Source organism: Salvelinus namaycush, chromosome 38 (genome assembly GCF_016432855.1).
Source record: "Salvelinus namaycush isolate Seneca chromosome 38, SaNama_1.0, whole genome shotgun sequence".
NCBI classification, from domain to species: domain Eukaryota; kingdom Metazoa; phylum Chordata; class Actinopteri; order Salmoniformes; family Salmonidae; genus Salvelinus; species Salvelinus namaycush.
This window is the reverse complement of record NC_052344.1, coordinates 23,744,979-23,762,832: the sequence shown is the minus strand read 5'-3', so window position 1 is coordinate 23,762,832 and position 17,854 is coordinate 23,744,979. Positions and strand designations below refer to the sequence as shown.

General features: G+C 50.3%; 1 protein-coding gene across 1 annotated transcript in view; it reads left to right on the top strand.

Moving 5' to 3' along the window:
- The first annotated feature begins 237 nt into the window (after positions 1-237).
- Positions 238-17,854, top strand: part of LOC120032110 (ankyrin repeat and sterile alpha motif domain-containing protein 1B-like) — a 100,986-nt gene continuing 83,369 nt past the window's right edge. The window contains exons 1-5 of the mRNA XM_038978052.1: positions 238-259; positions 674-775; positions 7,725-7,853; positions 10,610-10,686; positions 10,813-10,923. Of these exons, the coding sequence (XP_038833980.1) occupies positions 238-259; positions 674-775; positions 7,725-7,853; positions 10,610-10,686; positions 10,813-10,923 (441 nt within the window). The remainder of the gene's footprint in view (positions 260-673; positions 776-7,724; positions 7,854-10,609; positions 10,687-10,812; positions 10,924-17,854) is intronic.

Sequence of the window (17,854 nt, the reverse complement as noted above, 5' to 3'; positions counted from 1 at the left end):
AGTGTGGTCTTTGTCCTACCTCCCACCCCTCTCCCCCTTATTTTCCTCAATCGCTTCCTGTTTCCTCTGTTGTCTTGTTGCACTTCCTGTGAGGAACCCCGGACGGCCATATTGTTTTTGTTCGGGGGGCTTATTGAGATGAGAGTGACAGGCCTGTACCGGTTTACTGTCTGACCCCTGTCATCCACCCAACCTTCTCTTCTATCCATCAGTGTGTGAGTGTGAGAGAGATACAGGATGGACACAGCTAGCTTCCTCTGTCAGTAAATTGTCAGACAGAGATACAGTATGGATGTTTTCCTAGTAAATTTCTCCAAGTGAGTCTATTTAGGATCTTTGTCCTCCTACACGCAACACTTTACAGTGCTTCCCCTTTAAAATGTGTATATAGATTTACTTGTTAAGGGAGTGTGTGCAGGAGGCTAGATTTGTGTGTGTGTGTGTGTGTGTGTGTGTGTGTGTGTGTGTGTGTGTGTGTGTGTGTGTGTGTGTGTGTGTGTGTGTGTGTGTGTGTGTGTGTGTGTGTGTGTGTGTGTGTGTGTGTGTGTGTGTGTGTGTGTGTGTGTGCTTGCTCGTGTGTGTGTGTGTGTGCTTGCTCGTGTGTGAGTGTGGGGTGGCGTCGGCTGGGTGCCTGTCTGACCCATGGTTTCAGTCTTCTGTCTGTCTGTTGCAGGTATTGATGCCAACATCACAGACTGCCAGGGAAGAACAGCTCTGGAGATCCTCAGAGAACACCCCGCACAGAAGTCCCAGCAAATCACTGCACTCATGCAAGGTACCACACATTAACATACACACATGCATTAACACACACACACACGCATTAACACACACATGCATCACACACGCATTAACACACACACTCAATAAAACACACACGCATTAACACACACACACGCATTAACACACACACACACGCATTAACACACACACACGCATTAACACACACACACGCATTAACACACACACACGCATTAACACACACACACGCATTAACACACACACACGCATTAACACACACACACGCATTAACACACACACACGCATTAACATACACACGCAATAAAACACACACGCATTAACACACACACGCATTAACACACACACGCATTAACACACACACGCATTAACACACACACACGCATTAACACACACACGCATTAACACACACACGCATTAACACACACACGCATTAACACACACACGCATTAACACACACACGCATTAACACACACACGCATTAACACACACACGCATTAACACACACACGCATTAACACACACACGCATTAACACACACACGCATTAACACACATTAACACACACACGCATTAACACACACACGCATTAACACACACACGCATTAACACACACACGCATTAACACACACACGCATTAACACACACACGCATTAACACACACACGCATTAACACACACACGCATTAACATACACACGCATTAACACACACACGCATTAACACACACACGCATTAACACACATTAACACACACACGCATTAACACACACACGCATTAACACACATTAACACACACACGCATTAACACAAACACGCATGAACACACACACGCATGAACACACACACGCATTAACACACACACACATTAACACGCATTAACACACACACGCATTAACACACACACGCATTAACACACACACGCATTAACACACACACGCATTAACACACACACGCATTAACACACACACGCATGAACACACACACGCATGAACACACACACACATTAACACGCATTAACACATTAACACGCATTAACACACACACGCATTAACACACACACGCATTAACACACACACGCATTAACACACACACGCATTAACACACACACGCATTAACACACACACGCATTAACACACACACGCATTAACATACACACGCATTAACATACACACACGTGAGCATCTGTGCACACACTGCTCTCTCTCTCTCCCTCGTCGTGACAGTGTACGTGGTTGTTTAGAGTACCGGGCGGTGTAGTGTCCGGATGTGTGCAGATTGATACAAGTCGTTCCAGGAAGTTTATCTGTCCAATAGGGAACAAGAACAATGTGAGCCCTCTGTGTTGCTCTTCCTATACACGGGGGGGGGGGGCATTCTCTTACACAACCTAATGCTTCAGCCATTGTCTTCTGCTCTCAGAGAACGATGCACTGTTGTCACTAGTCCTGAGTTGGTAGTGTAGGAGAATTAGTTCGCGGGTTAGCTCATTGAGTTGAGTGGCATGGTTATCTGCAGTTATGGCTAAGCCACTAGAAAGACTTTGGGATGTTCTGTAGGGGTGAGTGGTTTTGGGTTTGTGGATGTGAATTTGGATGTCTTAGTTGTCCTTTTCAAGTCAACTTTATTTGTCACATGCGCCGAATACAACAAGGGTAGACTTTACCATGAAATGCTTGCTTACAAGCCCTTAACCAACAGTGCAGTTCAAGAAGAGTTAAGAACATATTTGCCAAATAGACAAAAATACAAAGTAACACAATAAGAATAACAATAACGAGGCACCGAGTCAGTGTGCAGGGGTACAGGCTAGTTGAGGTAATATAGTAGATGGGTGCAAAGTGACTATGCATAGATAATAAACAGCGAGTAGCAGCAGTGTACAAAAGGGAGGGGTCAATGTAAATTGTCTGGTGGCGATTTTATTAATTGTTCAGCTGTCTTATGGCTTGGGGGGTAGAAGCTGTTGAGGAGCTTTTTGGTCCTAGACTTGGCACTCCGGTACCGCTTGCCGTGCGGTAGCAAAGATAACATTCTATAACTTGGGTGACTGGAGTCTCTGACAATTTTATAGGCTTTCCTCTGACACCGCCTATTGTATAGGTCCTGGATGGCAGGAAGCTTGGCCCCAGTGATGTACTGGGCCGTTCGCACTACCCTCTGTAGTGCCTAACGGTCTGATGCCGAGTAGTTGCCATACCAGGCGGTGATGCAACCGGTCAGGATGCCCTCGATGGTGCAGCTGTAGAACCTTTTGAGGATCTGGGGACCCATGCCAAATCTTTTCAGTCTCCTGAGGGGAAAAGGTTTTGTCATGCCCTCTTTACGACTGTCTTGGTATGTTTGGACCATGATAGTTCGTTGGTGATGTGGACACACAAAATCTTTACCCGCTCCACTACAGCCCCGTAGTCCACGATTCTCTCCTTTGTCTTGCTCACATTGAGGGAGAGGTTGTTGTCCTGGCACCACACTGCCAGTGCTCTGACCTCCTCCCTATAGGCCGTCTCATTGTTGTCGGTGATCAGGCCTACCACTGTTGTGTTGTCAGCAAACTTAATGATGGTGTTGGAGTCGTGTTTGACCACGCAGTCGTGGGTGAACAGGGAATACAGGAGGGGACTAAGTACACACCCCTGAAGGGCCCCAGTGTTATGGATCAGCGTGGCAGACGTGTTGTTGCCTACTATTACCACCTGGGGGCGGCCCGTCCAGAAGTCCAGCATCCATTTGCAGTGGGAGGTGTTTAGTCTCAGAATCCTTAGCTTAGTGATGAGCTTCGTGGGATCTATGGTGTTGAACACTGAGCTGTAGTCAATGAACAGCATTCTCACGTAGGTGTTCCTTTTGTCCAGGTGGGAAAGGGCAGTGTGGAGTGCGATTGAGATTGCGTCATCTGTGGATCGGTTGGGGCGGTATGTGAATTGGAGTGGGTCTAGTGTGTCCGGGAGGATGCTGTTGTGAGCCATGACCAGCCTTTCAAAGCACTTCATGGCTACCGACGTGAGTGCCACGAGGCGGTAATCATTTAGGCAGGTTACCTTCGCTTCCTTGGGCACAGGGACTATGGTCGTCTGCTTGAAACATGTAGGTATTACAGACTCGGTCAGGGAGAGGTTGAAAATGTCAGTGAAGACACTTGACAGTTGGTCCACGCATGCTTTGGGTACACGTCCTGGTAATCCGTCTGGCCCAGCATCTTTGTGAATGTTGACCTGTTTAAAGGTTTTGTTCACATCGGCTGCCGAGAGTGTTATCACACAGTCATCCATAACAGCTGGTGCTCTCGTGCATGCTTCAGTGTTGCTTGCCTCGAAGCGAGCATAAAATGCATTTAGCTCGTCTGCAGCTTACGTCTTGGTTTCCCTTTGTAGTCCGTAATAGTTTTCAAGCCCTGCCACATCCGACGAGCATCAGAACCGGTGTAGTAGGATTCAATCTTAATCCTATATTGACGCTTTGCTTGTTTGATGGTTCGTCTTAGGGCATAGCGGGTTTTCTTATAAGAGTCCGGATTAGTCTCCCACTCCTTGAAAGCGGCAGCTCTAGCCTTTAGCTTGATGCGGATGTTGCCTGTAATCCATGGCTTCTGGTTGGGATATGTACGTACAGTCACTGTGGGGACGACGTCATCGATGCACTTATTGATGAAGCCAATGACTGAGGTGGTATACTCCTCAATGCCATTGGATGAATCCCGGAACATATTCCAGTCTGTGCTAGCAAAACAGTCCTGTAGTGTAGCATCCGTGTCATCTGACCACTTCCGTATTGAGCGAGTCACTGGTACTTCCTGCTTTAGTTTTTGCTTGTAAGCAGGAATCAGGAGGATAGAATTATGGTCAGATTTGCCAAATGGAGGGCGTGGTAGAGCTTGTATGCATCTCTGTGTGTGGAGTAAAGGTGGTGTAGGACTTTTTTTCTCTGGTTGCACATGTGACATGCTGGTAAAAAATTGTAAGTTTGCCTGCATTAAAGTCCCCAGCCACTAGGAGCGCCGCTTCTGGTTAGGGTGCGTTACCCACACACATGCACATGTAATTGTTATTCTATTTACACAGAGTCAGATGAACTTGTGGATACCATTTGTTTGTCTCTGCGTCCAGTATGAAGGAAGTTAGAGCTAGTGTTATGAGCCAATGCTAACTAGTGTTAGCAAAATGACTGGAAGACTACAGGTATGCTGGTGTATAGAGGCAGAACCGAGCGATTTCCACTAGATGGGCCAGCTGCAAAGTCAAAATTAGAAAAATGTATGAAAACTAAAATGTGCTTTTTGGTCTTCATTTAAGGTTAGGCATTAGGGTTAGCAGTGTGGTTAAGGTTAGGCATTAGGGTTAGCAGTGTGGTTAAGGTTAGGCATTAGGGTTAGCAGTGTGGTTAAGGTTAGGCATTAGGGTTAGCATTGTGGTTAAGGTTAGGCATTAGGGTTAGCAGTGTGGTTAAGGTTAGGCATTAGGGTTAGCAGTGTGGTTAAGGTTAGGCATTAGGGTTAGCAGTGTGGTTAAGGTTAGGCATTAGGGTTAGCAGTGTGATTAAGGTTAGGTATTAGGGTTAGCAGTGTGGTTAAGGTTAGGCATTAGGGTTAGCAGTGTGGTTAAGGTTAGGCATTAGGGTTAGCAGTGTGGTTAAGGTTAGGCATTAGGGTTAGCAGTGTGGTTAAGGTTAGGCATTAGGGTTAGCAGTGTGGTTAAGGTTAGGCATTAGGGTTAGCATTGTGGTTAAGGTTAGGCATTAGGGTTAGCAGTGTGGTTAAGGTTAGGCATTAGGGTTAGCAGTGTGGTTAAGGTTAGGCATTAGGGTTAGCAGTGTGGTTAAGGTTAGGCATTAGGGTTAGCAGTGTGATTAAGGTTAGGCATTAGGGTTAGCAGTGTGATTAAGGTTAGGCATTAGGGTTAGCAGTGTGGTTAAGGTTAGGCATTAGGGTTAGCAGTGTGGTTAAGGTTAGGCATTAGGGTTAGCATTGTGGTTAAGGTTAGGCATTAGGGTTAGCAGTGTGGTTAAGGTTCGGCATTAGGGTTAGCAGTGTGGTTAAGGTTAGGCATTAGGGTTAGCAGTGTGGTTAAGGTTAGGCATTAGGGTTAGCAGTGTGGTTAAGGTTAGCTTTCAAATCTGATTTGCTGACTTTGTGGCCAGCTAGTGACCACACTGCAGTACTGCCTCCAGAACAAGATTCATGATGAAAAACGCTGACCTGCGCATATGCTTCAGTCATACTGCACGCAAACTCGAAGAGACACAAACATGGTATCCACGAGTTCATCTGACTCTGGGGGAGTAGAACAATGCCCCGAATCTCACAGTATCCCTTTAATCACAGCTGTAGACTGGGATTGACTAGACACTAGAGAAGACCGACAGTCTTGACCTGACATATTGAAGCTACAATCAGTGGTGCTAGTAGAAGCCCTGCAGTCTGCTGTTGTGCTCACTGTCTCTCTAATCACAGACAGAGAGACAGACAGAGAGACAGACAGAGAGACAGACAGAGAGACAGACAGAGAGACAGACAGAGAGACAGACAGAGAGACAGACAGAGAGACAGACCGAGAGACAGACCGAGAGACAGACCGAGAGACAGACCGAGAGACAGACCGAGAGACAGACCGAGAGACAGACCGAGAGACAGACCGAGAGACAGACCGAGAGACAGACCGAGAGACAGACCGAGAGACAGACCGAGAGACAGACCGAGAGACAGACCGAGAGACAGACCGAGAGACAGACCGAGAGACAGACCGAGAGACAGACCGAGAGACAGACCGAGAGACAGACCGAGAGACAGACCGAGAGACAGACCGAGAGACAGACCGAGAGACAGACCGAGAGACAGACCGAGAGACAGACCGAGAGACAGACAGAGAGACCGACCGACCGACAGAGAGACCGACCGACCGACCGACAGAGAGACCGACCGACCGACCGACAGACCGACCGACCGACCGACAGAGAGACCAGACCGACAGAGAGACCGACCGACCGACCGACAGAGAGACCGACCGACCGACCGACAGAGAGACCGACCGACCGACCGACAGAGAGACCAGACCGACCGACAGAGAGACCAGACCGACCGACAGAGAGACCGACCGACAGACAGGTTCTAGATGATTTAGAGGAAACGATAAAGATGGATGAGAGAGAAGAGAGATGGAAACAGAGGGGTTAATTCAGGGTCAGGAATGAGAGAGGAGGGAGAGGTAGTTAGGGGGAGAGAAGGAGAGGGAGAGAAAATAATAGTGGGGACGAGAGGGAGAAAGACAGACAGAGGGAGGGGAGGAGAAGAGAAATGCAGAGATTGTGATAGAAAGCAAATTCATGACACAGCTGGGAGAGAGTGAATGGATCAGCTGTCTCCCATTTCCTGTCAAAGATAGAGAGTCAGAGGGAGAGAAAGTGGGATTTCATTCCGCGATTAATTTAACCCATTTAAATGCAATAGTATTCAGTCATCATTATTCATGTATTTAAATGATTCAATCCATATATTTAAAAGTTATGTATGAATATCTTATGCCTGATTCTATCTCTAACACCTTTCTTCACCTTTTTACACACACACACACACACACACACACACACACACACACACACACACACACACACACACACACACACACACTCCCGGTGTGTTACAGTACCTCTGACCTTAGTTGGATCTTTCATACTAACACACAGCCAGGCTCCTGCCTTGTGACTAAACTCAACAAGCCTGCTGTGTCTGTGTTAGCGAGCTCATAGTTTCCTCCTGCTTCACACTCCCATTCCGTACGCCTTGTGTGTGTTGCTGTGTGTGTGTTTCTGTATGTGGTTCATTATCAGTACAATAAAATGGTTCCCTGCTCTATGTCTGCAACCATTTGAACCCTGCAATCACATCACCACGCTCTCTCTCCGTCTCTCTCTGTCTCTCTCTCGGTCTCTCTCTTGTTCTCCCTCTCTCCGTTTTCTCTCTCTCCTCTCTCACCAGAATATATGATGGAGGAGATGATGGACAATAAGTGTGTGTTGATGGAGGAACCTATTCGCCAGTGTCCTGTCCCCACACCTCGCACTTCTATCCCCTCTCTCTCCGCCTCCCCCTCCCTCAGACACAAAAGTAAGTACACGCACACACAAACTTGCGCGCGCACACACACACTATACACATAGTGCCGTCGGAAAGTATTCAGACCCCTTGGCTTTTTCCACATTTGGTTACGTTACGTCCTTATTCTAAAATGGATTAAATAAATAAATAATCCTCACACAATACCCCATAATGACAAAGCGAAAACATCATTCTTAAATGGAAGAAGTTTGGAACCACCAAGATTCTTCCTAGTGCTGGCCGCCCGGCCAAACTAAGCAATCGGGGGAGAAGGGCCTTGGTCAGGGAGGTGACCAAGAACCCGATGGTCACTGACAGAGCTCCATAGTTCCTCTGTGGAGATGGGAGAACCTTCCAGAAGGACAACCATCTCTGCAGCACTCCACCAATCAGGCCTTTATGGTACAATGGCTAGACGGAAGCCACTCCTTAGTAAAAGGCACATGACAGCCCGCTTGGAGTTTGCCAAAAGGCATTTAAATGACTCTCAGACCATGAGAAACAAGATTCTCTGGTCTGATGAAACCAAGATTGAACTCTTTGGCCTGAATGCCAAGCATCGCGTCTGGAGGAAACCTGGCACCATCCCTACGGTGAAGCATGGTGATGGCAGCATCATACTGTATGGATGTTTTTCAGCAGCAGGGACTGGGAGACTAGTCAGGATGGAGGCAAAGATGAATGGAGCAAAGTACAGAGAGTCCTTGATGAAAACCTGCCCCAGAGCGCTCAGGACCTCAGACTGGGGTGAAGGTTCACCTTCCAACAGGATAACGCGGGAGTAGCTTCGGGACAAGTCTCTTAAATGTCCTTGAGTGGCATAGCCAGAGCCCGGACTTGAACCCGATCGAACATCTCTGGAGAGACCTGAAAATAGCTGTGTAGTGTCGCTCACCATCCAACCTGACAGAGCTTGAGAGGATCTGCACAGAAGAATGGGAGGAACTCCCCAAATCCAGGTATGCCAAGCTTGTAGCGTCATACCCAAGAAGACTCAAGGCTGTAATCGCTGACAAAGGTACTTCAACAGAGTACAGAGTAAAGGGTCTGAATACTTATGTAAATGTGATATTTCCGTTTTTTATTCTTAATAAATTAGCAAAACATTTCTGGGGTATTGTGTGTAGATTGTTGAGGGGAAAAATAATAAGGCTGTAACGTAACAAAATGTGGACAAAGTCAAGGGGTGTGAATACATTCCCGAAGGCACTGTATCTACTACACACGCTATACTGTACACACAGAACCAGACGGATATTTTCAAACATGGTGAGCACTGCCTATTGGTATGAACCTGTACTACCTCAGTCAACTTCAATACAGTGTTTTCCCTTATCCAACACTGCCCCTAGTGGCTGAGTTGGAGCTGTGCAATGGTATCTCTCATACAATTCCCGCTGCTCTCTCTCTCTCTTTCTCTCTCTTCTCAATCACCACCAGTCAGCACTCCCCTTTAATTATCTTCATTGAGGGAGGGAGGGAGGGAGGGAGGGAGGGAGGGAGGGAGGGAGGGAGGGAGCAGAAAATACACATTCAGCACAGCTCGTGCACGCCTGAACACACACTGTGTTTAAACACCTCAACACACTTTATTGTAAGGTGAGAGGGAATGGTGGAGAAAGGAGGAGAGAGGGAGGGAGAGAGGGAGGGAGAGAGGGTGTGGTGGAGAAAGGAGGAGAGAGGGAGGGAGAGAGGGTGTGGTGGAGAAAGGAGGGAGAGAGGGTGTGGTGGAGAAAGGAGGGAGAGAGGGTGTGGTGGAGAAAGGAGGAGAGAGGGTGTTGTGGAGAAAGGAGGAGAGAGGGAGAGAGTGGTGCTTTCAGCTCTAACAGGTCTGTGAAAGCCAGTGAACGAGGGCAGACCGGAGGAACTACTTCCTGGATTAGAACGCTGCCACACAGAAAGGAACATATTAAGGTGTTAACATGTGTATTTGGCCAGGTCTGCTCTCTTTTAGTTCATTTGTTCAGTAGAAACAAACCCAGTTTGATCCATCATCGTTATGTACTGTAGTACTCTGTCTCTAGCTGTTTTCACTGAAGGAAATACCATCGGTGAGCAGGTCACTCCAAGATGTGTGTGTGCCACAGTGGCAGAAGCTAGATATTGATTCTGAAAGTAGAAAGTAGAAAAGTAGATTGAAAGAGAGAGAGTGATGGAGAAAGAGGCCACAGAGAAAAGTAGATTGAAAGAGAGAGAGTGATGGAGAAAGAGGCCACAGAGAAAAGTAGATTGAGAGAGAGTGATGGAGAAAGAGGCCACAGAGAAAAGTAGATTGAAAGAGAGAGAGTGATGGAGAAAGAGGCCACAGAGAAAAGTAGATTGAGAGAGAGAGAGTGATGGAGAAAGAAGCTTCTTCTCTTTTGACTCCAGCTCTCTTTCTCACCTCTCCATTCTTTAACAGCCTTACATGTCACAATTAACTAGGATTGTTGAAAACAGATTTTGTATTTTTTTGCCCCCTTCCTTTGACTATCCACTATCTCCCCCTCTCCCCATATCTCCCCCTCTCCCCCCATATCTCCCCTCTCTCCCCATATCTCTCCCATCTCCTCTCTCTCCCCATATCTCTCCATCTCCTCTCTCCCCATATCTCCCATCTCCCCCCCATCTTCTCTATCTCTCTCTCTCTCTCTCTCTCCATATCTCCCCATATCTCCCCTCTCTCTCCCCTTATAATCTCTCTCCTCTCCTCTCCCTCGTCTCTCCTTCGCTCCCTCTACTCCTCCCTCTCCCCCATCTCCTTTCCCCCTCCTCCTCCTCCCCAGATGATGCTGTGACAGGGGAGCTCTCCAAGCTGCTGAATGAGATGAAGATGTGTCGGGACAGAGACTACTCCTTTGAGGTGTGTTATGTTGTTACTATCTTCATCTTTATCTTATAGATCCTTGTTTTGTCTTTGGAATCATTGCTGATGCTTGTGGTGATAAAACCAAGTCATTAAATTACTACCTCACTCTACTCTACTTAGGAGCTCTGCCAGACCATCTCATCCCACTCTCATTCCATGGAGAGCTTTGGCAGCGGTCACCTATCAGACGAGGAGCGACGCAGTAACGGCACCCTGAGCAGAGTCAGAAAGGTGAGCACCATTTTGGATCAGGGAGGAAGGATGGGACCAGGGGGAATCAAGGGGGATGTGGAGGGTGAGGACCATTTTGGATCAGGGAGGAAGGATGGGACCAGGGGTAATCAAGGGGGATGTGGAGGGTGAGGACCATTTTGGATCAGGGAGGAAGGATGGGACCAGGGGTAATCACGGGGGATGTGGAGGGTGAGGACCATTTTGGATCAGGGAGGGTGGATGGGACCAGGGGTAATCAAGGGGGATGTGGAGGGGGGGGACGATTTTGGATCAGGGAGGGTGGATGGGACCAGGGGGAATCAAGGGGGATGTGGAGGGTGAGAACCATTTTGGATCAGGGAGGAAGGATGGGACCAGGGGGAATCAAGGGGGATGTGGAGGGTGAGGACCATTTTGGATCAGGGAGGAAGGATGGGACCAGGGGTAATCACGGGGGATGTGGAGGGTGAGGACCATTTTGGATCAGGGAGGAAGGATGGGACCAGGGGTAATCACGGGGGATGTGGAGGGTGAGGACCATTTTGGATCAGGGAGGGTGGATGGGACCAGGGGTAATCAAGGGGGATGTGGAGGGGGGGGACGATTTTGGATCAGGGAGGGTGGATGGGACCAGGGGGAATCAAGGGGGATGTGGAGGGTGAGGACCATTTTGGATCAGGGAGGGTGGATGGGACCAGGAGTAATCATGGGTGATGTGGAGGGTGAGGACCATTTTGGATCAGGGAGGGTGGATGGGACCAGGGGTAATCAAGGGGGATGTGGAGGGGGGGGGACGATTTTGGATCAGGGAGGGTGGATGGGACCAGGGGGAATCAAGGGGGATGTGGAGGGTGAGAACCATTTTGGATCAGGGAGGGTGGATGGGACCAGGGGGAATCAAGGGGGATGTGGAGGGTGAGGACCATTTTGGATCAGGGAGGAAGGATGGGACCAGGGGTAATCACGGGGGATGTGGAGGGTGAGGACCATTTTGGATCAGGGAGGGTGGATGGGACCAGGGGTAATCAAGGGGGATGTGGAGGGGGGGGACGATTTTGGATCAGGGAGGGTGGATGGGACCAGGGGGAATCAAGGGGGATGTGGAGGGTGAGAACCATTTTGGATCAGGGAGGGTGGATGGGACCAGGGGGAATCAAGGGGGATGTGGAGGGTGAGGACCATTTTGGATCAGGGAGGGTGGATGGGACCAGGAGTAATCATGGGTGATGTGGAGGGTGAGGACCATTTTGGATCAGGGAGGGTGGATGGGACCAGGGGTAATCAAGGGGGATGTGGAGGGGGGGGACGATTTTGGATCAGGGAGGGTGGATGGGACCAGGGGGAATCAAGGGGGATGTGGAGGGTGAGAACCATTTTGGATCAGGGAGGGTGGATGGGACCAGGGGGAATCAAGGGGGATGTGGAGGGTGAGGACCATTTTGGATCAGGGAGGGTGGATGGGACCAGGGGGAATCAAGGGGGATGTGGAGGGTGAGGACCATTTTGGATCAGGGAGGGTGGATGGGACCAGGGGGAATCAAGGGGGATGTGGAGGGTGAGGACCATTTTGGATCAGGGAGGGTGGATGGGACCAGGGGGAATCAAGGGGGATGTGGAGGGTGAGGACCATTTTGGATCAGGGAGGGTGGATGGGACCAGGGGGAATCAAGGCGGATGTGGAGGGTGAGGACCATTTTCGCAATTTTGGGTCTGTGGTATCGTACCGTCGTATTGTTATTCTTGGATTGGAAAACCATGTTCTACTGCATCACTCTGGGGTCCATTACTGTAGTAGCATTTAGTCACCAGGAGAGGGCAGCCTCAGACACGCTGTAAGGTAGAAATGTTTACTGAACAAAAACATAAATGCAACATTCAGGCAACATGGGTTACCGTTCATGTAAGGAAATCAGTCAATTGAAATAAATTAATTAGGGCCTAATCTTTTGATTTCACATGACTGGGAAAACAGAAACATCTATTAGTCACAGATACCTTAAACAAAAAGTAGGGGCGGAGATAAGAAAACCAGTCAGCATCTGGTGTGACCCCGCTGCGAATAGAGTTGATCAGGATGATGATTGTGGGCTGTGGAATGTTGTCCCACTCCTCATCAATGGCTGTGCGAAGTTGCTGGATATTGGCGGGGACTCGAACACACTGTCGTACACGTCGATCCAGAGCATCTCATACGTGCTCAATGGGTGACATGTCTGAGTATGCAGGCCATGAAGGAACTGAGACATTTTCAGTTTCCAGGAATTGTGTTCAGATCCTTGCGACATGCTGAAACTTGAGGTGAAGGCGACGGATGAATGGCACGACAACGGGCCTCAGGATCTCGTCACAGTATCTCTGTGCATTCAAATTGCCATCAATAAATACACGTGTTCGTTGTCCGTAGCTTATGCCTGTCCATACCATAACCTCACTGCCACCATGCAGCACTCTGTTCACAACGTTGACATCAGCAAACTGCTCACCCACACAATGCCGTACGCGCTGTCTGCCATCTGACAGTACGTACGGTACAGTTGGTACAGTTGAAACCGGTACAACGGTACAGTTGAAACCGGTATTCATCTGTGAAGAGCGCACTCCTCCAGCGTGACAGTGGCCATCGAAGGTGAGCGTTTGCCCACTGAAGTCAGTTACAACGCTGAACTGCAGTCAGGTCAAGACCCTGGTGAGGACGACGAGCACGCAGATGAGCTTCCCTGAGACCGTTTCTGATAGTTTGTGCAGAAATTCTTCGGTTATGCAAACCCACAGATTCATCAGCTGTACGGGTGGCTGGTCTCAGACGATCCCGCAGGTGAAGAAGCTGGATGTGGAGGTCCTGGGTTGGTGTGATTACACGTGGTCTGCGGTTGTGAGGCCTGTTGGACATACCGCCAAATTCTCTAAAACGACATTGGAGGCGGCTTATGGTAAAGAAATGTATATTAAATTATCTGGCAACTGCTCTTGTGGACATTCCTGCAGTCAGCATGCCAATTGTATACTCCCTCAAAACTTGAGACATCTGTGGCATTATGTTGTGTGACAAAACTACACATTTTTAGTGGCCTTTTATTGTCCCCAGCACAGGGTCCACCTGTGTAATGATCATGCTGTTTAATCAGCTTCTTGATATCCCACACCTGTCAGGTGGTGGATTGTCTTGTCAAAGGATACATTCTCACTAACAAGGATGTAAACAAATTTGTGAACAAAATGTTAGAGAAATACGTTTTTTGTTCGTATGGAACATTTCTGGGATCTGGCTGGCCCACTCAACCATAAAGGCCTGATAGGTGAAGGGCTGCAGAAATGGTTATCCTTCTGGGAGGTTCCACCATCTCCACAGAGGAACTCTGGAGCTCTGTCAGAGTGACCATTGTGTTCTTGGTCACCTCCCGGACCAAGGCCCTTCTCCCCCGATTGCTCAGTTTGGCTGGGCGGCCAGCTCTAGGAAGAGTCTTGGTGGTTCCAAACTTCTTCCATTTTAGAATGATTTAGTCCACTGTGTTCTTGGGGACCTTCAATGCTGCAGACATTTTTTGGTACCATTCCCCAGACCTGTGCCCAACACAAGCTCTTATGACAATTCCTTCCACCTCATGGCTTGGTTTTTGCTGCATGCACTGTCAACTGTGGGACCTTATATAGACAGGTGTGTGCCTGTCCAATCAATTTAATTGACCACAGATGGACTCCAAGTTGTAGAAACATCTCAAGGATGATCCATGGAAACAGGATGCACCTGAGCTCAATTTCAAGTTTTATAGCAAAGGGTCTGAATACTTATGTAAATAAGGTATTCCTGTTTTAAATTTCTAATACAAATAAAATGAAAACTGTTTTCGCTTTGTCATTATGGGGTATTGTGTGTAGATTGATGAGGAAGAAAATGAATTCAATCCATTTTAGAATAAGGCTGTAACATAACAAAATGTGTAAAAGGGGAAGGTGTCGGAATACTTTCAGAATGCACTGTATATTTCTGTTCAGTATAGTGCATCCTCCTTCCTTCCGTGAAGTAACCACTGACATGACTGGATTGGTGAAAGCTATGTAATGGAATCCTTTACATCAAATCAGTGATTTTGCTGGAATTCACTTGAAGGAAGGCAGTAAGGTAGGAAGGAAGTGTGCGTGTTTTAGTACTAGAACAAGGCCTTGGTCAGCCTAGCTTCACCCCTGAGAGCTGATTGGTAGAAGGGCTTTCATTATGGCGACAGGGGTCCAGTTTCTCTCGTTTCTAGGGAGATTGATACCTGTGGCGTTTGGTGCGGCACACTAACAGGAATTGATCTGGTCTGAATCAAACCACTGCCGCTGTGTGTGTGGTGGGAGTGGGTGGCTTGATGGAGCAACAGCCTCTGGGCAGGCCTTGGCCTTGGTTTAATAGAAGCACAAACACGTCTCAATCAGTCACACACTGAGGCGATGATGTAGGCGCACACGCACGCACGCACACGCACGCACACGCACACACACACACACACACACACACACACACACACACACACACACACACACACACACACACACACACACACACACACACACACACACACACACACAGACACAGAGCACATGTAATGGAGAGGGTACAGTATGCATTAGATTTTGTGTCTTCATGGTCAGTGTCTGTATGTGTGTCTCATACTTATTTGTATGGCTCTCTATGGATCTGGATGTGTGAATAAGTCCCCTGCGTCCTTCCAGGCCTATGTGCTCATTTGTATGCATGCATGACCATTAGCATGACACACTGTAAATGTCAGAGAGTGTTGCAGCGTCTGTCCAGCAGACAGACTGATGAATAAAAACATGGTCATCGCCCATATCTGCTGTAGGACACACTCATCAACTTCCTGGTTCCAGAGCTGAGGTATAACCATAGACATAGTGTTGGATGTCTATGTGTGTAGCCCACTGCCCTCCTCACTACGTCTGCTGTACACTACGGAAGGGCCTCGCTGGCTAGTAGCGAAGCCTCTTGGCAACAAATCAACATGCTGGTTACTGAATAGAACAAGTCAACAGCCAGGTCACAAATAGGTGTTCATCATGTTTGTTTAATAATGATGTGACATCATTGGTGGCCCGTACCGACATGGCCTTGGTGGCCCGTACCGACATGGCCTTGGTGGCCCGTACCGACATGGCCTTGGTGGCCCGTACCGACATGGCCTTGGAGGCCCGTACCGACATGGCCTTGGAGGCCCGTACCGACATGGCCTTGGTGGCCCGTACCGACATGGCCTTGGAGGCCCGTACCGACATGGCCTTGGTGGCCCGTACCGACATGGCCTTGGTGGCCTGTACCGACATGGCCTTGGAGGCCCGTACCGACATGGCCTTGGTGGCCCGTACCGACATGGCCTTGGAGGCCCGTACCGACATGGCCTTGGTGGCCCGTACCGACATGGCCTTGGTGGCCCGTACCGACATGGCCTTGGTGGCCTGTACCGACATGGCCTTGGAGGCCCGTACCGACATGGCCTTGGTGGCCCGTTGGTGGCCCGTACCGACATGGCCTTGGTGGCCCGTTGGTGGCCCGTACCGACATGGCCTTGGTGGCCCGTACCGACATGGTCTTGGAGGCCCGTACCGACATGGCCTTGGTGGCCCGTACCGACATGGCCTTGGTGGCCCGTACCGACATGGCCTTGGTGGCCCGTACCGACATGGCCTTGGAGGCCCGTACCGACATGGCCTTGGTGGCCCGTACCGACATGGCCTTGGTGGCCCGTACCGACATGGCCTTGGTGGCCCGTACCGACATGGCCTTGGTGGCCCGTACCGACATGGCCTTGGTGGCCCGTACCGACATGGCCTTGGTGGCCCGTACCGACATGGCCTTGGTGGCCCGTACCGACATGGCCTTGGTGGCCCGTACCGACATGGCCTTGGTGGCCCGTACCGACATGGCCTTGGAGGCCCGTACCGACATGGCCTTGGTGGCCCGTTGGTGGCCCGTACCGACATGGCCTTGGTGGCCCGTTGGTGGCCCGTACCGACGTGGCCTTGGTGGCCCGTACCGACGTGGTCTTGGAGGCCCGTACCGACGTGGCCTTGGAGGCCCGTACCGACGTGGCCTTGGAGGCCCGTACCGACGTGGCCTTGGTGGCCCGTACCGACGTGGCCTTGGAGGCCCGTACCGACGTGGCCATGGAGGCCCGTACCGACGTGGCCATGGAGGCCCGTACCGACGTGGCCTTGGTGGCCCGTACCGACGTGGCCTTGGAGGCCCGTACCGACGTGGCCTTGGAGGCCCGTACCGACGTGGCCTTGGTGGCCCGTACCGACGTGGCCTTGGTGGCCCGTACCGACATGGCCTTGGTGGCCCGTACCGACATGGCCTTGGTGGCCCGTACCGACATGGCCTTGGTGGCCCGTACCGACATGGCCTTGGTGGCCCGTACCGACATGGCCTTGGTGGCCCGTACCGACATGGCCTTGGTGGCCCGTACCGACATGGCCTTGGAGGCCCGTACCGACATGGCCTTGGAGGCCCGTACCGACATGGCCTTGGTGGCCCGTTGGTGGCCCGTACCGACATGGCCTTGGTGGCCCGTTGGTGGCCCGTACCGACATGGCCTTGGTGGCCCGTACCGACGTGGTCTTGGAGGCCCGTACCGACGTGGCCTTGGAGGCCCGTACCGACGTGGCCTTGGAGGCCCGTACCGACGTGGCCTTGGTGGCCCGTACCGACGTGGCCTTGGTGGCCCGTACCGACGTGGCCTTGGTGGCCCGTACCGACGTGGCCTTGGAGGCCCGTACCGACGTGGCCATGGAGGCCCGTACCGACGTGGCCATGGAGGCCCGTACCGACGTGGCCTTGGAGGCCCGTACCGACGTGGCCTTGGTGGCCCGTACCGACGTGGCCTTGGTGGCCCGTACCGACGTGGCCTTGGTGGCCCGTACCGACGTGGCCTTGGAGGCCCGTACCGACGTG